This window comes from Amphiura filiformis, chromosome 18 (genome assembly GCF_039555335.1).
Source record: "Amphiura filiformis chromosome 18, Afil_fr2py, whole genome shotgun sequence".
Taxonomy (NCBI): Eukaryota; Metazoa; Echinodermata; class Ophiuroidea; order Amphilepidida; family Amphiuridae; genus Amphiura; species Amphiura filiformis.
In genome coordinates, this window is record NC_092645.1 from 53,213,583 (window position 1) to 53,238,191 (window position 24,609).

Genomic DNA, 24,609 nt, shown 5'->3' on the forward strand with positions numbered 1-24,609 from the left:
TCATGGGTTGTAGTACCACCTTAATTAGCATTTGTTTTAGATCTTTCCTATTTAGCTCTTTTTTGTTTTTGACAATGTGGTTTAAATACACATATCCATGCTTTATTACACGTGTATTTGCATATAATCTGTAGTATCCGATTCTCAAGTCCGGGCTGCTGTTAACGCCATAGATAAAGAACAGGATCTAGGAGGTTCAAAGTTCACTTTTTTATTGCACCCTGTACAAATAATGAAAATAAATAACATGAATAAATCATGAATTAAATTAACACACACGATGATAGGGACCGCCTTGGAAAATTGTTTGATAAGTATTAAAAATGTATTACTTGTGTTGTCAACAATGTCAACAAGCAGGGTGTAAATAACACTTTTCAGTCAGTTCTTGTTCAAAAAGACAACATAAGGCCCCTCACAATTGATTTTGAGTTTACTATTTTCCCCCCGCTTCCCAAGTGAGAATTGCAAAATATTTTATTATTTGCTTTTTATTTGACATTTTCTCTGTTAAATGACATTTTAATTTTGATACTTTGATACTTTCTTACGTTGATCATCCTAACTATGATGCTGAACAAACAAAGAACACCCCTGCATTATTATCAATGTATAAAATCAACCATAATTGCAATTATAATTAAATCCACAGTGCTAAAATGTACTGTTGATATTGGCTGTGACCACTCGTTTCAAAATAAAGAAAATAATAAGTAATTACCGGTAAAAATTAATAATTAAAAGTTACTTCGTGCCTTTAAAAAAATCTTAAACAGCAAACTAAGAATTTAAGGGCCTAAAATACACTTTTATTATGTTTTTTTTTAAATGTTATTATACTTGCTCAGCTTATGGAACATCATTAATAGATCATACCAGTAATCTGACATACTGGACTGATGCACTAAATATAAAATCTGATTCTGATCAAACATCTCTCATTTAGGAGGATATCTCATCATCTTAAATCACACTGCATATAACCAGTGTTTGGAAGACCACAAAGTGCTTGGAAGACCATAAACCTGGACCACAAATCAATTCTCGCTATTCGCAATAAGGGCGCCGCCAGCGGTTTGCGATGTAATAGTGATGTATCATGATGTATCATGGGAAAAGGTCGACATCAAGTCCGCATAATCTGAATATTACCATGCTATTACATAGGAACACGTGACAATATTTTTAGTTTGTCAATATAACGGTATTACACGCAAATCGATAGAGAAAAAATTAATTGTGCACATTTCAAATCACATTATTAAGTATTATTGAGTATCGATTCGCGTGTAACACCTTTATTTTGACAAACTAAAAAATATTGTCACGTGTTCCTATGTAATAGCATGGTAATATTCAGATTATGCTGGACTTGATGTCGACCTTTTCCCATGATACATCACGACATACATCGCAAACGCTGGCGGCGCCTTATTGCGTAATAGCGAGAATTCTACACTCAAAGAGCAATGTCAGCATATTTCAACTCGCTCAATTCTTGTGTTAAAAGCAAACTTTCCCTTGATTGTGTCTCTTTTGGGGGCAAATGATTGAAAAAATATGTTTCCAATTTTACATGGAGCCCAATGTTATTCACACATTTTGATACCAGGGGCTAAAACTAGAATTACACAGTTTGTAATTAAGGTGGCTCCCACACAAAGGTGTGTAAATAACATTAACAGCTCATTAATATTCAGAAATATGCAAATAACATGACACCAAACTATATAGCACATTAGGCCACCATATCCAATCCCCATACAATGTTTGATATAAAATTGATGGTTTGAACTAATGCACAAATTTATTGAGTGAGCTATGAGTTTTAAAATATTGGACGAGACGTAGTCGAGTCCAATATTTTAAAAACTCATAGCGAGACCAATAAATTTTGCATTGGGTGAAAAAAAACCATCCAATTTTATCATTATTATGTTTTCAGAATCTTTATTAAAAATACAAAATTCAAATTTTTTTCGTGATTTTTTTTTTTTGGGGGAGGGTCAAAATCGACTGATCTTACATGCCTAGAGCAAAAAAAAAAAAATTGGGAAAAAAAAATTGATTTTTTTTTCGCCTATTTCGGACTTTTTTTGGCCCTACTTCCGAATTCCATAAGTTTCCATAACACTTACATCAATGGGGATCCATTTCACCAAAATTTATGACGATTCAGTAGCGCTCGTCAGAAGTCTCAAAAATCCATCGTAACTATATAACGATTGTAAAATACATTTCACTAAATTATTTACTAATCTGCACTTCCCAGAGATTGCCTACCAACACTAGAGGAAAAAAATGGGAAAAAATCCCTATGTCTCATGAAGTTACGTACTACATTTAGAGTCGATTCGTGAAGTTGCTTGAAATGATATAATTGAATTATGATGGTTAAAAATATGAAGTAATAAAGTGTTTATAATGATATTTGATAGGCAATAAACTGATAAGTAAGTGTAACTTAAGCTACAAAAAACAGAGTGCAAGCCTGCAGCCAGTGCAAGAGCCAAGGCAACAGTGCACTTGGGCCGTGGACTATATTTGCCGATTTCATAAGCTTATCTAAAACCCTACCGTGTCTGTGCTAACATCATTCACACCTTGCAGAGTCTTAAATTAGTTCAAAAAGTGATATTTGGCACTTGGCAGGTATAAATCCTCTGGTTTGGTCAAAAAATTTGATAATTTTTGATGTCCGAGCATGTGAGATTGCCGAATTCTGCACCTTTTACGTAGTGGTTTAGCACCGGTTTTTGCTAGTTTTTTGTACTTTCCACAGATATTTCAACAAACCACATTAATTTCTTCATTTTCTTACCAGCTGAAACATGCATTTAGTACACCACAACGTTGATTTTCAAGCCTAGAATCATGAAATTAAACATCTCTTTCCGCGTCCGTAGAAAATCAAATTCTCCCGGTTTGACAGCAAAATAAACAAAATCGAGTTCATGAATGAATGGTCTCATTCAGTGCGTTTATGTTCGCTAGTCTCACATACGGTCGTTGCTGTTTGCAATGCATTAAAATTGGCGGCAAATCGGCGATTTTAAAAATCACGGGGGATTGGGATCCAGGTGGCGCTAAAATTGGATTCGAAATGCATCCAATATGCTATTTTCTTGACGTTTTAAACTGTGTGGAGAGGTATAGGAAGCAAGATTCTGAAAACATAATAATGAAGTTGATTGGTCTTTGCAATTAAGCTGCAGAGTGGACTAATGAAAATGTAGCTAAAATATGCAAATCAGCTTATTAATATTCATAAATATGCAACTATCAGGACACAAAACTATACAGCACATCAGGCCACCATATTCTATCACCATACCAAGTTTGAAGATGAGTATGTACAGTAATTTCAGCAACTTCAAGTGGCACCTGAAATGATAAATGTGTACAACATTTATACATAAATATGCACCATCTACACATCATAACCTCTATATGCCTCTACTTGCCTATGAAAAATGAAATCAGCATGCTGTACATGACAAGCATGCTGTATTTGTACACGAAAGTCATGTGTTATTTTGGCAAAGTTTTATTTGACCGATATCACTTGGAAGTGGTTAGTTACATGAGCATATCCATGTCTGCATAATTTGGCACATTGTGAGAAGTGATATAAGTAATACTGCTGAAGTTATGAAAATTTAAATTCACAAAAATCTACTGAAGTCAATATACAATGCATAGTAGCAAAATTTACTGTACAGTTTTCAATATCAAGTATAATGTATTTATTACATTGGTAATAAGTATCTTTTCTTCAAATTGATATCTAAATGTACACATAGTCCTAGTATTGCATTGCTATGAATGGGAACCTCCAATGGCGGTGCCAGGATTTTTTTCTTGGGAGGGGCATGGGAGGGGGGAGGTGAAATTCAGTGGGGGGTACAATTTTGCTGCAAAAAGTGGAAATTTTTATAATTTTGGGTTTTTACAGAGGGGGGGAGCAAGAGTTCTGACTGGGGGCATTTCCCCTCCCCCATGCCCCCACCACTGGAAACCCCACAAACCTCAGCACACTTTACAAGAATCAGCACAGGAGAATTCATTGACCACTGTGGTCAAAGACACACCTTATAAACCATTAGCCTTGATCAAGTCTTTCTCCTTACTTTTTCTCTATTCATGCTATTCTTAGGACCCATGGTCGAAGTATCATAATACTGTAACTGGATTCCCTCAGATTTTTAGTCAGGTCAGAATTTTTGGCTGGCAACATGAGCTAGGGAGGAAGTATACCTTGTGGGCATGGCATGCATTTTGCTCAAAAACACTACCCCTGCAGTGCACAGTATGCCTGGGGTAAAGTATGATAAGAAAGTCCACTATCTGGCAATTCAAATGTCAAATAGATTTTCACAAAGTTATGATGGTAAATAATTATTTTGAAAGAATAGATATTAACTTCAAAACTTTGGAAAGAAATAGTAATTTTTGGAAGATGTGGCAAAGCTTCCATGAATTTTACATTCACTAACTATGGACGCCAAAGGACTTGAAAGAAGTCTAATAAACCATTAGCAATATTCAAGGGATGAATTTACCTTATATTCAAGCTTATACATGCACATAACCCAAACCAGCCTACATAAACATCACAGCCAGGATCTTGTCCCCCAAGTTTTGTACGTATTTAGCAGTACGTTCTGTCTAGAAAAATTTCAAGCTAGCAAGATTTTTCTACAAGAACAAAATTATTACACTGCAGGACTCTCCCTTTACTTTTTGCTAAAATCATGTAAAAACATACATTTAGGGGTCAAAATTGATTGACTGCAAATTGATTGCCTGACCGTGCACTAATTGCGAGGTCATTAATAACTCACAATGACTCGGACGCGCAACAATGACTTTCTGCGCTGCATGTGCGTGTATAAGCTACGCGTTATGGCAACGCTTACACTCCTACGCGATGCCGTCGCGCTTCTGTGATTGGTAGCTCTTGTTGTCGGCGCAAATGTTATATTCGCCTGGTTGATTTTTTTGTAGGTTACAACAATGATTAAAACTGGTTATATTTAACAGCGTTTTATGGCATAAAATAACATAAAATGCCATTTTGATTTGTTCAAAATATTAGATACGACGGTAATGAATGACAATAATAACTTTTACCATCTATTTTGAGGTCATTGTGTGAAATTGTCAGGATTTGTTTTGGGCCTCGTATTTTTCCTCGGAGCTACCGCTCCTCGGAAAAATACTCGCCGAAAAACAAAACCCTCCGATTTCACACAATGACCTCAAAATAGATGGCGCGCAGTTATTATTGTCTAAGTATATCGCTTTTTTCATACATTCAATTTCTATGTTATAACATTAGTTTAAACATATATGGCATAACTAAAACATAATTATTAGAATACAACTGGTACTACGAAATTGAGGGGTTAGCGCAACAAATATATCTACAAATTGGGCATTTTGAGGTGATGAGCAAAAACGTTTACAGATAGCCCAGATGCAGATAGTTTGTTGCTCTAAAACACCAGAGACCCCCTGCATTTAATTTTTTTTTTTTAATAAAATGCGAGAGTGAACAATAGCCCATGAAGACAAGAACTTCTATAGGTACATTGTACCTAGGCACTAAAGACAAAGAGTGAAGGGGTATAGTAACTTAAGCATCAAACACATGAAATGAGATGCTTATGCACTCTGCTCTTGAAGGATGGTGCGCCATTGTCAGTTACTCTATGGAAGCTTTGCAGATAGCCCTTTCTGCACTAAACAAAATGGTACTTTTGCTCAGGAAGTCTGATTTTGAAATGTATGTAATTTAAATACAAATTTCAATGCAGATAGCGGTTTGTGTACAGAATTATTTTGGTACCAAAACCTTAATATCGCCAAAAATGCAGATGGCCCTTTGTTGTACTAAACCCTCAAAATATTACATACATTATGAATAATATTGTAAATACTGTTCTACGGCTCAAATTTCTCAAAACTGACATATCTATAATTGCACATATTCTATCAACAAATGAGTGAACTGGTCTATTCCAGTTCAAATCCATACACCCGCTATGGAAGACATGACCTGAATCTTCCACACAGGGAGTGTGAATTTCAAATGGGGTTTAATTACCTGAATGGGTGACTCCATTTGAAAATCACACTCCCTCTGTGGTAGAATAAGGTCATGTCTTCCATAGGGGGTGTATGGATTTCAACTGGAATAACCCAACAAAGAATTGAACTGGGCTCTTCCAGTTGAAATCCTTACACCCCCTTACCTTATTTGTCCTTAATCTCCCACACACGCAGTATGAATTTCAAATGGGGTGATGACTCCATTTGAAATTCACACTCCCTCTGTGGTAGATTAAGGCGGGATTAAGGTCATGTCTTCCACAGGGGGTATAAAGATTTCAACAGGAATATCCCAATAAAGGTTACATAGACTTAATATATACCAGGGGTGGCCAATGCAGTAGCCCTTGACAACTTTCAATGCAAAATATGAAGCCTCTCCCAATAAAAATTTCTGACGGCTATTTATTACAAAACCCCAGTAGACCTACCGGAATCACCTACAGTCCAACCTCTCTTATACGGACCTCTTTTATATGAATCTCTCTGTTATCCGGATGTGAAAACTTCACAGGAAAACACGTTTTTGATGATTTACCACAGGTAATTCCATGCTCTGAATGCTTTATAGAATGACATCTATGTTGCAAAAAGCACTCTAAAGCCATCTTTTAGTGTTATTACACCATGTTAAAATAATCTATTGTTGTCACCATTTCATCAGTACTTGGGACAGTCAATGCAGAATTACATGCAATTCACTTATCCGGACTTTTCACTTATCCGGACAATGCTTGGTCCCATCATGGCCGGATAAGAGAGGTTGGACAGTATTGGTCAATTTTTCTTTCTCAAAATAGGAATCATGTCATATCCGTGACAAGAGTCCCTGCCTCTTTATGTTTCTTGGATGGGCACCCTTTGCAACTACCAACATTTTTGACACCCTCCACTCCCACATTTTTTTTTTCATTAAGTACCTTGTTATATGAGCCCCCAGATTAACAACCCTATGAGATGTGCGCAAAGATGGCCGCATCTCCAATGATACCTACATATGTAATATACTGTAAAAGTGGTAATTTTTGTGCATGTAATTTTTCGCGCTTTGCCGTGCCAATTTGAAACCAAATTGCTTGTTTTTAATTTTGCAATTTTGAGTTTTCTTACATAGACCTGTACATCAAAAGACCATATTCGTGTGTTTTTAGTACACGAAAATTAATGTACCATGAAAATTTACTTTTACAGTACTCCAAATCCTTGATTCTGGAGCCAATTTATCCATAATGCCTGTTGCGCGATGTAACGCTTCATAAAACTACAATAAATCAGGAGGCAAAGACTACGTGGTTTAGTTGCTATTCTGCCATGATGGAGACTCAAAGGACCCAAAGAGGGCGTGATTTATTATAACGTACCCAGGGGTATCGGATCCCGTTACATCTCCTTTCCTTTAGAAAAAATGATAAAAAAAATTCTATGCTCAAAGAATTTTTTCCACTAAATCTGTTCAAGTGTCCATATTGTCAATTTGACTGTCCATGTGGTTGTGATTTTAATCAAACTGCTCATTAATACCTGCGATTTTTGTTAAAGTCATTATAAGTAACACAAGTACGGTATCTCCAGAACAAGGATTACGATTTTTGGATATTTTCCTTCAATGAAAACAATGATTTTGACAAATAAACAATATGCCAAAAGCTCTGTTCTGATGGTACCAGTTCGTACTTGAAGAGATTATTGTCTCTTTTTTTAAACAGATGATTGGCGACAAAGTTTGGTATATGCTGTGTAATTCCCAGAAAGTTTGCTCATCGTTGCTGAAGTCTCATTGTTCAAATTGTCCATTAAAAGTGTCGATGAAGTTCAATCATAGAAATGATTTGTTATTAGATTATGTCACACATGTTATTTTAAACTTAAAGTTGCTCTATCTGTCATTTTTTTTAGCAACAAACTTTTGATCTTCAATTTTGATTTTTGAAATGTTCACAATATAAATGTAATCTGTCCATGTAATGATGTATTTTCCATGCTTGAAGAAGGCAGCAATGACCAGCAAGTCAAGTCCCATTAAAAGCAGATCCTTTCACCGCTAAACAACATCCACTGTGTTGCTGGGCTTCTGTTGATATTTCTTCGAGTCCAGGTGCATCTCATCTCTTGGAGCATCTTGATGACCAACTAAGTCCATTTGCATCCTCACGGTTTTAAGGGTCTTGGATTGCAAAATTTAACCACAATAGTATAGCTTCCTCACGGTTTTAAAGGTCTTGGATAACTATTTACATACAGGTTACAGTTCAACTCAAGGCGGTTGAAGATTGACTCATCATCAACAGAAGTTCAAGTCTGTACAGCCCACTGTCACTTGCTTTATTTAATTTATTATGCTTGCAATCTTGCTTACATTTAGCTCAGCAAACAGTCTATGATACACGACGATTTACAAACGTCAGTTCTTCCAAGCTGGTGTCCACACTCAAGGACGATTATACAGTAGACATTCTTAAAATTTGGACCAGATTCACATTCATGCATTCGCCGATACGCACTTCCATCAATTCTCTAAAACACAGCCGTAGGCAATTAGGTACGACAGCTCGTCACCTCAACTTTCGGCCAATCGGCTCATCGGCTTCTCACGAAAACTGACGAAGTTCGTTCAGAAAGCTTATATTTTACGCCCCGATGACTAGATGAAATCTTGCATTTTCACAGTCTTAACGACGCCCACGGCGACTGGACTGCTTTCAGTACGGGCGGAGTCCTCCACAATGTCAGAAGACCACTCTGACACCATGTTGCGTGATGTAACGCTTCATAAAACTACAATAAATCAGGAGGCAAAGACGACGTGGTTTAGTTGCTATTCTGCCATGATGGAGACTCAAAGGACCCAAAGAGGGCGTGATTTATTATAACGTATCCAGGGGTATCGGATCCCGTTACAATGCCTTCCAAGACATTTGGCTATTCCGGTTGAAATCCATACACCCCCTATGGAAGACATGACCTTAATCTTTCAATGAGTGTGAATTTCAAATGAGGTTAACTAAATGACTCCCTTCGAAATCTACAACTCCTGTGTGGGGGTTAAGGTCATGTCTTCCATTGGTGGGTGTATGGATTTCAACTGTAATCGCCCATTCGCCATTTGGCTCTCTGATAAAAAGGTTTTGGCTACCCCTGTTATATACAATCATTACAAAATGATTAAAAAGAGTCAAATAATGATATGTTTCTATATACAATCAATACACAAAGATAGTGAAATATTCACATGAGGCCCTTGAAAGTTGATTCATGCAATTCCTCCCCGTTGTTGGGCAGGAAAAACCTCCTGTATCATTGGCCCCAGCACAAAGCAACACTTCATATGTAACCTCTTTGCAAATAGGAAGCATTTTAAGACTTCTACGCTACTAAAATTTTACTCACCGGAGCGCTGGATGTAGATGACGTCAAACTTGAAGATGTGGTGGCGCCCCGGTTCCGGGGGGTCAGTCTAGGTCTTTTATTTCTGATATGGATCTGTGACGTCATCGGAGGTGTTCCAACAACATCACTAGCAACAACAAATCTTCAGAGCAATAACATCCGCTGATGACGCTGGTTGACCCGGTGAGTGAAATTTGAGTAGCGTAGAAGTCTTAAATTGCTTCCTATTTACGTTTACCGCTACGTATGAATATACATCATTATAACTTCTTTGCAGTTATATTTTAAACATGTTCAAGGGACACAAGTATGTAGAAGGTTATTACTGCCCAATGACAAATTACATTTTGGTGAATGACCATTGCAAATCTCATTATTTTTTAACATAAATTACCACATATTGGATTTTTTATGGCAACCAAAAAACACAAAGGCAAGAATATGATAAGTCAATATTACAATTGATTTAATTTTCACACACCTAATTTTTCGTGCTTTGTGACTAATTTGCTTGTTTTTAAATTTACAATTTTGAGGTTTTGTACAAAGAGTAGACCTATCCATAAAATAAACATATTGGCATGCTTTTATTTTCGCAGTAGCTGTGTCAAACGAGAAAATTAATGTTCTGCAAAAATTTCCACTTTTACAGTTTTGACTCTATACTGTTTGAAGGAGTTTTTTGTTTACACTAGAGACTACCAAAAGTAGAAAAAAATCTAAAATATCCCAAGTTTCCAAAACTGCAAAATGGTGAATAATTATTTCTGCAAAAAGATTTTCTGAAGAGGCATCTAAACAAGGGGGGGGGGTGACTGGAAACTCACATTCAACTTTCAAGGGCCTAACATTAAAACCTTATGCCATCAGTGGCATTCTTCAAATGATAAGTAAAAGAAAATTTGTCCAAATGACTTAACATGTACATAAAATCTTATATAAATTTCTTTAGGCCAAATATATACAGAGGTTAGTAATAAAAGATTACAAGAGAAAAAATGTTTTTGTACATCGTCACTGGGCGGGGAAAACCTTGTATGTACTTTTGGCCCTTGAACATGGAGGTGTAGACTTTATATTGAAGAGGTTGCTTCATCCATGTTCAAGGGCCAAAAGTACATGCAGGACACACCTCATATTTACTTTTGGCCCTTGAAAATGGATAAAGCCTTGTAGGTGTAGACTTTATATATTGAATGGTTTGCTTCATCCATGTTCAAGGGCAAAAGGTAATGACATCTATAAGGCCAAAAAAAAAGGTTTGTCTCAAAGCTCACGAGAAATTTAAAAACAAATGCGAAATGCGATTTTTTTAATTTTTTTATTCCCGACTTTTTTTCATGGTATTTTGAGAAAAAAGTCTGATTTTTTCTGGAAAAACTAAAAAAAAAAAAATTTTTGGAAATAAAAAAAATTTCCGCATTTGTTTTTGTAAAATCATGGGATTTTACAAACGCACGCGCAAGCTTTGAGACAAACCTTTTTTTTTTTGGCCTAACATACCTACACATTAACACATCACAAAAATTACCACCCCCCTCCCTTTATCATGAGAAAGTAACTCAAAGCTATGGCAACTCATTGAATGAAAAAGATGCAGATTCAAAAGCTGCACTAAAGTTAGTATAGACCACTTGACATCATTGTTTATCAACAAAGGCGATGGCCTGGTCTATCGATATGCTTGAACGAATCGCTACCCTGTTCAATGGCTTTCTTGTACTATGGCGATTTAAAATGCATGTGCCCTGAGCAAACTACGATGTGTACGCACACTGCAGGACAAAGAACAATGGAAATTGCTATAATTTGCTTGCATATACTACAGGGCAATGACGTCACATGTTAAGTGGTCTATACCGTTACATTCTCTACATGACTAAAATGGTCAAGGATGACCAGTGGTGACCAGTGATGACCAGGCGACCTAGCAACATTATCAATGGATTTAGGTGCAATTTTTTAATTTGCATCTTTTTCATTCAAAGGATCACCATGGCATACACATTGGCCTATTAAGACAAATGAGTCATCCAAATTTGCTAAAACTGGGTGTCTCTTTACTATGCCAGTTTCAATATTTTGATGCATAAATTTTGAGTCATTATCTTGCAATGAATTACATTGTGTGTTGTGTTTACATGTACATCATACACCTTCAATTAACTTGGACACTTGCTTAGTTGTTTTATTAAAAAAATTGTCTTTTATGAAATAAAAGCGCTAATATAATAACCTAACATGTTTTCAAATGTTTACAGTTCTATGAAAAAAAAAATCATTTTATCCTATTTAGCATGACAAAACTACAATGGTGGGGACAGTGGCGGCGCCAGGAATATTTTTTTCGGGGGCATGGGGGGAAAGTGAATTTCAGGGGGGCAAAATTGGCAAATTTTGCTAAAAATGCCGCAAAAAGTGAAAATTTATGTGATTTTGGGGTTTTGCCTCAAAAGTGGGGAGGGGGGGGGCAAGAAAAATATTGAGGGGGGAAATGCCCCCCCTTCAAGGCTGCCACTGGGTGGGGACACCCCGTCAGTTCGAAACATCATCAATCCGAACCCCTGTCAATCCGAAAACCAACTCTTACCCTCTAATGGTTTTTCGGACTGACCGGGGTTTGGAATGATGGTGTTTTGGACTGATTGGGAGACTCCACAATCGTCCAAGACACTTAACTTATTTCAGAATAAACTTGGAATAGATTCCCATGTATTCCAATTTAGAATACATTGTACATAGCCTAGAAAACTATGAATAGGATGAAACATTTTTTTCTGATTTCTGAAAAATGTAGTATGTTTTCAAATACACGATGTGCTATTCCAGTTAAAATCCATACACCCCAATGGAAGACATGACCTTAATCTCCCACACAGGGAGCACACACAGTGTGAATTTCAAACGGGGTTACCTGAATGGATGACTCCATTTGATATCTACACTACCTATAGGGGGTTGTATGGATTTCAACTGGAATAGCCCAAAAAAGCCTGAATAGCTATCACTTAAAGGTTTCTTCAGTGACGATACACTGATCCAACAATCAGTCAGGCTAACGTGACACTGGACATGCCACATAACCGTCTCCATGCCAAAGAGCTTTCGCTCAGAACCATTCATTACGTTTCACTACCTGAAGAGAATTGATCAAAATTGACCAGATCACCAGGTTGTCATTGTAGCTAGAGGCAGTATATGACACATATGGGTCAACGAGTTACATAAAAATGCGTGGTATTTAGTTCGCAGGAAGTGAGTATTGCCCGAGGAAATTTGCAGTTAAATGGTGATCCCTCACTATAAGTGGAGGCGAGACACAATCAATTCTGTTCAGGCACTGAAACCTAATGTTTGTGATAACATAGTTTATGATAATTATCACCCCCCCCCCTTCTCAAAATATGTTATTTTAAAGCACACATGGCACTATACCGTTAACTATACTTGGTCATTGGGGTACAATTACCAAACTGGGTACAACTTGGTAGACTGAGTCCGGTCTTTGTTTACGGAGTTTAGGGTTAGGGTTTGGGTAGGGCAGTCTTGTAATGAGACTAGTAGCTAGAGTTGCACCCTATTTGGTAATCACTCCGTCATTGATGGTGATGTTCTATAAACATACAAAGATCTATTCAGGCATTGCTATTCCATATAAAATCGGAAATATCTGCCACAGGGGGAGTATGAATTTCAAATGGAATTATCACATTAGCAGCTCCATTTGAAACTCACTCTTCCTCAGGGGAAGATTCAGATTCAGGGTGTATGAAATTCAAATGGAGCTGCCTAATGTGCTCATTCCATTTGAAATTCAATGTGTTATTAATATAACTCAAAGTTTGAGCCCTGTCATGTAAGATATGGCTCTATACAACAGTCAAATACAGTCTGGTTGCCGTGCCATTTTGTGTGTTCCACCCCACTGATGTTGTACATCTTTATTGCACCTCGGTTGTACAGTGTCTGCAGACCAAATGAGTCCCTAAGAAATACCTGTAATAAAAAGAAAATGGACACATAATAATATATTCTTGCATCAAAAAATTATGTCAATGTTTATAAAAGGGTGTAAAGCAGCGGTTCCCAAAATGCAGTTGGAACAAAGGTTGTTAGCAAATTAAACCCTTACGAAAGAAAATCAAGAAGCTAGCATTATAAACTTAAACATCAACGAAAATTTAGTAACCTGACTATAAATTCACCTTTTGAACATCTTGAAACTTAGTTTTCTGTTTTCTCCCCCCCCCCCCCCACCAGTGAGATTGTAAAGCTATTGGCCCAGCAATACAGTTACTTGTCCAGCTTTGTCAATATTTTCTGCTGCAAAATCAGGCAACTTTAATGTTTTTGTTTTTGCATCTTCTGTGGAATTTTGGATAACTGTGCTAAAAGATGCAGCCAATCAGGCTCCAATTATGACATATCGGTCTTTGGTTAGGATATACAGGGTTGACAATAACTGGTACTGTAATTCTTTTACGGCCCATAGTTTCAATACATACCTCCTGTTTGTGCATCTCAATAACATCTTCATTGTCATTGTAGAAACCAAAATGACTGTAATCAGAAAATAAGAGAAATAGAAAGAAATGTAAATATTTTACCAAGTTTGTTAAATGTTGGTAAAATTGCAGGACACTGTGAAATTAAACATGTCAAGAAATAAAAAGTCTCCATTTACTTGAGTGGTCATAAAGTTGAGCACAAATTAAATAAATAAAAGCAGTACTATTGGTATGGACAAGTGGAGAATATTCTTAGCTACAGTTATATGCATGCACATATTTTGCAGGTGGGGGGGCTAATGGGGTGCAAGCCCCAGGGTAAAAGTAGGCGTAAAAGAAAAAGGAGCGGCGAAAAGAATTATTAAAGATAAAAGGGCGAAAAATTATGAACAAGGTTGAAAAAATTGTGAAACCAATGGAACTATACATACAATTTTTTTGCTTTTGGTCGCTAGCGCCTATAATCTTTTTTTTTTTTGCTCTTCAAACCATCGGAAAAAAATTTAGTCAACCTTTTCGGATTGTTGATGAAGAGGCGGCAAAATTGATATTTTCTGCAGCCCCCGGTTAGGAGCGGCCACGTTACGGTATGATACACTGAAGGGGGCGGCAAAATTGACATTTTCTGCAGCCCCCGGTTAGGAGCGGCCACGGTACGGTATGATAGGGTACACCATATGTTTGCAACAAATTGGAATGATGGCAAAAGTAATGAATAAACCAAATAATTTGAAAAGTTAACAAATTCAAACAAACTACATATGTGACCATCCAGCACAACTGAGCCCTGAAGTCGCCAATCATCATTTTTGAGATATTCAACCAAAATATTCTGCTTGAAATTAGCTTTAAAATGATGTATATCATGTCTATAGTACTTGACATTTAAGAAGTGAAAAATCAATAAAACAGTCAATGAATCCTTTGTTTCCTATTGTTTATTGTTAAGTTCAATGGAGCATATCTCAATAGTGGCACTGGCAACATCCGGGCTCAGTTGTGGTGGATGGTCACATATGGTAGGTAGTATCATAGCCTAACATGTATCTGCTGTTCTATATGAGCGGCGGTGAGCGTGTCTCAGTGATTGTGAAAATTTCACAAAAGTCCCCTTTTTAGCAACCTTCCAATGTCAATCTTGGCTTGATCAAAACCAATTACCACATTTACCTTGATTGCCATGGAGTTATTACCCCGTCATCTGGTCCACCTATCAGGATCAGCTTCTTTATTTTCAGGAAATTGTCTTTCCATACTGAAAGTAAAACAAAACAAAGTAAAACAAAATTAAACACTATATGCCAAGATGTCACTTAAAGGTAGTTGCAGTTTTGATCACGACACAAAACAGAACAAAAATTTTGTTGGCCATAGTTGTAACATCATACTAGGCTTGTTTGTACTCATTTTAATAAAATTTTCATTCTGATTCTAAATATGGTCATGAAAATGTACAATTTTGAAATTTTAGAAACAAATTGGAACTTGTCGTCTGCAGTCGAGACCCGCTTGGTGAGAGTTAAGAAATACTAGGGAAATTGGCTATCATGGATATGAAATACATTTTTTTTTTCAGCCTTGAAAAACAAATGAAAAGTGTACATTTCCCTTTAATGTTTACATTATGAAACTTGGACTCACTCCAGAGATGACATATACTATTAGGTAAAAAAAAGGTTTGTCTCAAAGCTCATACCAAGCATTTGTAAATTCGTGAGATTTGGAAAAAAGTAATGCAGAATTTTTTTTTATTTCAAAAAACAATTTTTTTTTAGTTTTTCCGGAAAAATTCAGCGAAAATCTGATTTTTTTTTTCCTCCAAATACCATGAAAAAAATCAGGAATAAAAAAAAAAATCGCATTTCTCATTTGTTTTCAAACCACTCATGAGCTTTGAGACAAACCATTATTTTTTTGGGGCCTTACACTACTATTGAATACAATTTCCAGCTAAATTCCAACTAGTTCCTTATTGACAGAGGTAATGAACCAACACAGAAACTAATCACTTTTATGATTTGATATTCATTACAAAAATCATACTTCTCATGTTTACTTCAATATTGATCAGAGATAATGGGCTATTCCATTTAAAATCCACACTACCCCTGTGGAAGATTTAGCTAAAGTCTTCCACAGAGGGAGTATGAGTTTTGAATAGAATAGAAAATTGGGTAAACTTCCATTTGAAATACTCACTCCAGTTGCGGAAGATATAGGTAGCCATAATACAGGGGGAGTATGGGTTTCAAAATGATTAACCCTGACCAACTACATTTGAAAAACATACTCCCCCTGTGGAAGATATTTCCCAAGTTTTCCACACGGGTAGTGTGAATTTCAACTGGAATAGCCGAATGAACAAAACAGGAACTAACTCTTATGTGTGAATTGGTTTCATATTTCTATTTCTCAAGTTTCCTTCTATCTCTAGTGAAATGCAACAAAGCCATAGTGAGTGAATTGAAAAAAAAAATGCATTTTTACATTGTCAAAAAACAGTTGCAAGTCTAATTGTTGCCATTGTTTGTTGAATTCTTAAATGATTTCTTTTGACCATTTTGTACAGGCTGTATCAAAATGAAATGGTACCAATCAGTTTTGATGGTTGTTGAAAAGTATACCGTATTAGGTCCAAGTATAGTCCCACGCTCGAGTATAGTCCCACCCCCATTTTTCAATTTTTTGTTTTGAAATTGAGTATAATCCCACCCCCAATTGTGAAAAATTCTCACCTAAAAAACGGGTGGTGACTATACTCGGACCAATACGGTACATGTACTTTTTTCAAGTGCAACATAGGGTCATCTTGAAATGACCAATACTCATTGTCATATGACTGTTTATATCTGAATTTTGATGATTTTTACAATGTCCGGATGAGCAAATCACTAAATGGGCCTTTAATCAACAAATTATGCCTACCCTATGTTGAATTTTGATGTGGTAGTCATGTCCGTATCACTGGAAATTGGTGGTTACCAAACATTTTGATACAGCCTGTATATCATAAATCATCAGCTTTCAAACCATAAAAATAAGATGTCATACAATGTGTTACAGCCACAGACTAATACAGACTATTTTCCAACAGTCAAAGTCCCTGTGCATTGTATGCTGTGAATTCTCGCATATTCATGAGAGCTGATCATTCAATCATTTGTCTTTAACAATCACACCAGCATTGTGTGCCTTCACGTATACGTGATAGAGTGTTGCGTGTCTTTGCGTTTACGTGAAACACCGTAAGAATACACGGTATATGCGTAGCAGTTTCACCAGTCGCATTTCACGGAACAGTCTGCCCACATTGATGGGTGATGCTGAGACTTTGAATGTTTGGACTTTTTGTCTGCAATCTCTTGAGTCCATGGTTACTGCTTACCTTTGCTTTGGCTATTAAATGTTTCATTATTTAAAACTGGAAGAAATACATTTTCAGCTAAGTACTCTTTTTTATGATGAGGATCTGTAAAAACAAAAACAAATTTTTGCAAGGGTCACAAAAAGTTAAAAACTTACTCCATTGGTTACTTTTCTGAATTCAAAGTTGATTTATTTGAGAGTTTCTAAAATGAAGGACTTTTATCTAAAAACAAAAACCAACGAGACTTTTCGGATCTTTTAAACATTCTCATTCAAGAAAATGCACATATAGTTGAATGCAATCTTAACCCAGGGACATTTTAACATATGACCATAACATAGAGCTGGTCCTGTTGGTGGAGTTTTCTTTGGGGTGTATTGTACCACCTGCACCCCCTGGCTAAAAAACCTGGAGACAGATCTTGTCACCAGCGGCATATACCTGGCTCGAAATATCGGGACAAAATTGACCACAAGTTCTAATGTGCTTCTTACTGGCCTAGTTTTAGGCCACAATTGTCCTACCCATAGGAGCATTACAAATTTTACAATTGTAATTTCTCCCACGCATTGGTCCACGTAAAGTCATTTTAGTAATGGGCCAGGACAATTTGACAATTTTTCCTCCTGGGCTTGATGGCCCAGCTGTGCACCCCTGCTTGTCTAATATTCTTGAGAATTTAAGATTTTTAATATTGACAGAATTATGTTTTAGAAAGTTATCAGCAGATGGACTGATAACTTTTACCTTAAAATAATTCCCAACTCAAAAGTTACCAGCCCAAACTGTTTTAGAGCTTTTCACAATTAGGTATAAGTAGTTTGATTGTTGTAACCCAAGGCAGTTAAAGGAGTATTTCGTAATCCTGGTATCCTCTTTTTATGACATTTTTTCAGTAGATATAAATTATAAAGCTTATAATGAAAAAAGCTTATTCCCAAAATTTCAGTTCATTCTGATTTTGCATTTGCGAGTTATACATGATTATGTGTATTACACTGCTCTACAGACAATGTGTTGTAATTTCGTTCTGGTGTCATACCAGAACATACTTCAAATTTCACGATATTTTTGCAAAACGAATTAATCTGCAAGAATTTTTTTTATACGTAAGCATTATGTAGCCCGAGGTTTCCAGTGGTATAAAAAAAGTCTCAACTTTTTTTGAGAAAAGTGGGGGGATGATGCTGAGGATCACGAAATGCCCTTTTAAGTGCTGTGCGTCTTTATCCCTCCGTTTTTTAGGCACTGCCGAACCACACGATAAGAAGAAATAGGAAGCGCCATAAAAAACTTGCCAACTGGTGGCAAGTAAGCTTTGCACCACGTACATCGAAGTTCATGTGCGCATACACATTAGGAAAAAATGCTTTTTAATCTTTGTTCCAACTTTGTCGAAAGAATAAAATTCCATAGTTTGTACAGGGTCTTTATTGGCCTAGTTTTAGGCCACAATTGTCCTAACTTTGACTCATAGCAGCATAACAATGATTGCAATTTCTCACATGCATTTGTCAAGGTAGTCATTTTAGTAAATTGTTCGAATGCATAACACGTCACGGAACGCAGTTATTGTAATGCATACTTTTAGCTCTGTCACAAGACCCAGTTATTATACTGTTTCAATAACCTGGATTTGCGTTTGTGTATTCAAAATTTATTATCTGCGATTGGCTTAAACACATCGTGTTTATTCATGAGGTTAAGAATACCAGTTTAACCCCAGGAGAACTACCTGCCGATCTAACATTGCCTCTGATTGGTCAATTACATCGTATCTTCACTTTAATCATCAATCAATGGAGCTTTGCAAATAATTAACCCTAATTTTTTGTGTGGTGAAATTATTCTAACAATGTTGCTGATTGGGCCAATTGATAATGAAAACTTCTTTTTGGCCAATCGGTAGGTAGTTCTCTTGGGGTTAAACCTGCTCTACATGTTTATATAAGCTACAAACCATTCCAATAGTTGCACACTGAAATGTGGTCTTGACCAGTTTGGGTATAACAAACTCTGCAAATCAGACAAAGAAAGATATAGTTATTAACTCAAAAAAGATGGAAAAAAAAAAAACATCCACGGTTTCATCACAGTCATGTACATGATATACATATGTATAAATTAATGAATCAGTACCTTGATTTTTTCATTTCAAACTTTCCACACTTTCATGCTGTGAATTTCAAAGCAAATAAAATACTTCAAAAACAGTAAACGGCAAATACTGCAAAAAAGCTGCAACTCTATACCAAATACTGTTATGACTTACTTTGCATGCGTAATAGGGCATGTACCGGTATGATACTGTAAAACCACTTAATTTCGCAAAGGGACAGTGATTCGCAAAATTAAATACTTGCGAAACTGCCAATTTTACATTTAAAAAAAAAAAGCGCAGTGATTTATAGTGCGCTACGCACAGGCACAACGCCTAGACTTTGATCCACAAGCCTCAGCACACTTTACAGGTTGTCGCTGACCACTACGGCCCCACATCATTCCACAAACCATTAAACAACAAATCAGGGACTTTGCTGCTTCAAGAGCGCACACCCTATACATTCCACAAATATCCATCGCAACCAGGATCATCTCCCCGAGTTTCGTGACGGGTTACAACTAGACAAATTAGCAGTGAGTTCCTTGTCCAGGGGAATTTCAAGCTAACTCAATTTTTCCACGTGAGCGTACTAGGCACCGCCAGGGTTCGAACCCGCAACCTCTCGCACCACAGTCGAACGCCTTATCGATTGAGCTAACTTGACTGCTGTAGAAAGTCACAGTAAAACTACCGCACTAGTCGGCTGCTATATGTACAATGTACATGTATATCTCTTCTTACATAATAGCTAGGAATAATTTATATATCTCTTATACATAATAGCTAAGTATAATTTATTCTAAGCTTAGGTCACTACAAATCATCCCCAAGTCAAATAGTTTAGGAATGTTGTCGGTATTCCTAAACCATGTGACTTAACGGGTTAATTCGAAGTGACCTCCACTGGCGATGAGTCTGGTATCTATTCTATTATCTGTTCCAACTCCTGTGACACCTTATGCATATTGAGGGGTCAGTGACACAAAGACCTAACTCCATTTTGGCCATTCTGAGAAAAATGAGTTTAAAGATAACGATCCACAATGACTTATGTAGTTAAGTCTACATGTATGTTTCACTGGCCATTGATTTCAATGGGTTGCTAAAAGGAGTTACTTCTATGTGTTTATTGGAAAGTGATGTTTCTGAAAATTTTGATATCAAAATCTCATTTTCGCAAAGAGTTACATCTTTGTTTCACTGACCCCTCGATATTTTCCTGGGTAGGATTAGGCTTTCAATGCATCCAAACGTTCAGGCAAATTAATGAGGTGACACTGGAGCTGGAATATAGATAGCAGTTCCATAAAAAGAGTGACTGTATGTCGGTCAGTATGGTAATACATACGTTAGATATAACATGTTACAATTAATGTACATTGCAAAATGTCTTTGACAATAACAATTGCAGAGAAAACAACATGCGTCAATTGACCCTGATACAAAACTGAAAATTCTATTTGGACCTCCCCACCCACCCCCCCAACCCCCAAAAAAAAGATTTTTACAATGATCACAATGAATGAAAAATAAAAACATATTAACTGAAAATAGTAAAGATATAATGAATAATGAAAATAAAACAAAAACCCACTTACTTGTATACATCTTCTTTTAATTGAGGCAAAAATGGAACATAGCTTGTATCTGCAAATATAACAAAAATGCAAAATAATTGCTACTCAATTCTATCATGCCTACAGATGTAAAATGAAAAAGAATGGTGATGAAAGTTGCTGAAAACAAAAACTGGATTTTAAGGCTATTCCAGTCATGGTTGAAATCCACACTCCTTCCTGAAGACATGACCTTCAGATTTCAAAATGGAGTTACCCATTCAGGTAACCCCATTTGAAAGTCACACCCCCTGTGTGGAAGGTTAAGTTCATGTCTTCCATAGAGGTGTATGGCTCTCAAAGTCAAAGTCTGGAGTAGCATGTTAGGCATGAAACTATGTACAGATGTTTTTTGTCATTTGTAAAGTGCAGTCACCAATATCAGCACATATGTCAATGTTAATATATTTGTTTGTGCGCAGAGCTCAAATCGTGACTGTTCACTGAAAGCGCTATGCGCTCTGTAAAACAACTGCCTCAATACTTTGAAATCACTGACTGCACAAACAGTAATATACGTTGCATGCATTTCAGTTTGCAGAGCAACAAAATTTTACTGCATTTTTATTTTTTATTTGAGAAATCAACAACAAAATATACATTTTCAAATCATATGCATGCATGCATAAACTACACCTAAGTTTTGTAGCAAATTTATGAGATGAAATGAATTCTGCTAAATGAGGATGAGTCTATCTATCTATCTAACCACTAACAGCACTAATTTTCATGTTGGAATAATTTTTGAGTACCCTGTGCACTACCCTAACTACACTACAAGATTCCTATTAGGGCCACCTGCACAGGTACAATGTCACCAAGGTGCTTGGCTGGTACTGTGCAGTAGAAGAGGAGTACCAGTGTATAAATCAGTGCAGTACCCCTGCTGGTGGGTCCTGTGCATAAGCAGCAGTGGTACTATGTAGGTATTCTGTGTGTACCAATCAGATGGTTTACCTGTGCAGGCAGCCCCAATAGGAATCTTGTAATGTATAACCTTAAACCTAACTGTAATAACTTACAAGGTGCGCAGAGGGTAAACCAGAATATGACTATTCCAGGTGAAATCCATATGCAGACATGATCTTTATATTCCACAGGGAGTGTGACTTTCAAATAGGATGGAAATCTACACTTCATGTATGGAAGATCAAGGTTTTGTCTGCCATCTCGGGCAACTAGAATATTTCATTATGCCTTCATATCTGTCTACTTTGTGTACAACATAAATAATTTGAAAAATGAAATCCTGAACAAAAATATAAATAGTATAAAAAACAAAATTTTGCATCTTTGCTTTTCCTACACCTACAAGAAAAATAGTAGGCTTATAACTTACTTATACACGTTGCATATTGGAACAGGTACTTTACTGGGGGCTATAAAAAAATTTGTGGTATTATACTTAGCATTGACATTGCAACTAAAAATATTCAATATCGGTATGAAAAAGTTCATAAGCTGAAATTATTACAAAACAAATCATGTGCATTCATAAAGGTTTGCATTGGACTATACATTCCATCTGAAATCTACACCCCCTATGGAAGACATGACCTTAAAGGAAATCTGTACCATAAACTAATCAATGGCTAATATAGTTATATACCCCTAAATTAAACATACCAGATGCTCTATATGAATTTCTGAATATTCTAACAAAGAAAAAGCACTTTTAATCCTTCGTTTCTGCGATTCAAGGGAGCCGCCATGATAGCTGCTTGTGAATCCTTTCTGCCACAAACGGTAGTGTAACCTTTCACACAGACCCACGGCGAGCGTGTGTTGCTGTATGGCATTCGCGACCCCTACATGTACAGCGAATTTTGGTTTTTAGTGCTGTTTTTACTTTTCGTTCTCAAAAGACATTGTTGATCATAAATATTACTTAAAATACATTTTTTTATGTTCTTCTGTAGTTTTATGGGTAGAAATTGTCGCGTTTTCTTTTGAGCGAATGTTGAATCTGAACTTTGGTAGTATTCTCTTCGTGTCACCAAAGTTCATGAGGGACGAGGCCCGTGGCACGGATTTCGCTGGTTTCAAAATCGGGGTGCCGTTACAGCGTAATAAACATACATCGGGTATCAATATGGCAGCCACCATGGATCGCAAACTCAGCGCTAATCGTCGTAAGGAATTAAGAATTTCTCCTTTATTTGGACGTAAGCTTGGGACTTTTACTGTTTGTCGTTTTTATTATTGCTGCAACTATATAGCCATTGATTAGTTTATGGTACAGATTCCCTTTAATATTCCACAAATGGGAGTGTGAATTTCAAATAGGGTTATGAAATGAATGGGTGACTCCATTTGAAATTTCAACACCCCCTGTGTGGGAGATTAAGGTCATGCCTTCTGTGGTGTATGGGTTTTAACTGGAATAGCATTTCCAACTCCATACACCCATAGGGAAGACATTACCTTAAACTCACACCCAAGGGGTGTAGATCTCTGATGGAATCACCCATTCAGGTAACCCCATTTGAAATCCCCACTCCCTGTGTGGAAGATTAAGGTCATGTCTTCAATAGAGGGTGGATGGATTTCAACTGCAATAGCCTGCTACAACAACAGCAGACATATCTCAACATGTCAAAATGCATGATGGGATGGCTACAAAAAAGTTTGAAGGCCAAAATTGAATATTAAATATTTATTTTTTTCTCACATATGTCAAAGCGCTTTACATTTATTCAGTTAACTTTTATCAGCTACCATATCATAATGTAAAGTTCAATACAATTACGAACTTGAGATATAGTGACCTTCACTATACTTTGTTTGCCTTATAATTGGTGAAAGAAATCAGACTCGATCATAACATCATGGATTGATATAGAATTGCGTGCATGCACTTGGGGTGCAGCAGCTATGATAGTTGCGCGTTGCGTAATACCGGACTGGCACATGCTTACATGAATTTACACGAGCGTATGTTGGGACCTTATTGACGAGGGCAGTCACACAGTAACAAAAGCCAAATAATTTTCTCCAAGTATCATCTGAACAAAGTATACGATGATGAAGTACATGTACCGTATTCATTCTAATAAGCGCCCAGGCGCTTAACAAAGTTATTTTGGTGGCGCTTATTTTTTACCTGGTTTACCTTTTTTTTTTTTTGTTAGGGGCGTTTATTAGAGACAAATTTATGTATGTTATAAATGGGTCCTGAGAATGTTCTAGTAGCTTTTCTGATGTAGAAATCTAGTCCTCCAGCTATTTCACTGTATCGGCGTCTATCCGTCACTTCAACATTGATGGTACCCGCCTTTAGCAAATTGAAAATACCCTGGGTTGGCGCTTATTGGGGCATGGGCGCTTATTGAAATGAATACGGTAGATCATAGGTCAAGGGTCATTGCTCTGAAACTCTTTGTTCCGTATTTCAGATTAGCATTGCTTGTGTTTACAACAATAAACATGGTGGGATCAACATTGTGTTATAAATTTGAAATTGTCAATTGGGAGGTTGAAATATTTAATTGTATTTGGGGAGTTGGAGCTGCA

General features: G+C 36.6%; 1 protein-coding gene across 3 annotated transcripts in view; it reads right to left on the minus strand.

The window, feature by feature from the left end:
- Window positions 1-12,017: 12,017 nt before the first annotated feature.
- The window catches only part of LOC140138807 (lysosomal thioesterase PPT2-like), a 33,525-nt gene continuing 20,933 nt past the window's right edge, over window positions 12,018-24,609 (minus strand). For 2 of the 3 annotated variants that reach the window (XM_072160577.1, XM_072160578.1), the window contains exons 4-9: window positions 21,079-21,127; window positions 19,337-19,392; window positions 17,395-17,478; window positions 15,180-15,264; window positions 14,007-14,061; window positions 12,018-13,497 (exon numbers count right to left, since the gene is read on the minus strand). In XM_072160577.1, the coding sequence (XP_072016678.1) occupies window positions 13,354-13,497; window positions 14,007-14,061; window positions 15,180-15,264; window positions 17,395-17,478; window positions 19,337-19,392; window positions 21,079-21,127 (473 nt within the window). In that variant the 3' untranslated portion in view covers window positions 12,018-13,353. Of the gene's footprint in view, window positions 13,498-14,006; window positions 14,062-15,179; window positions 15,265-17,394; window positions 17,479-19,336; window positions 19,393-21,078; window positions 21,128-22,435; window positions 22,476-24,609 lie in introns of all 3 variants that reach the window. The other variant, XM_072160579.1, reaches the window with a different exon arrangement.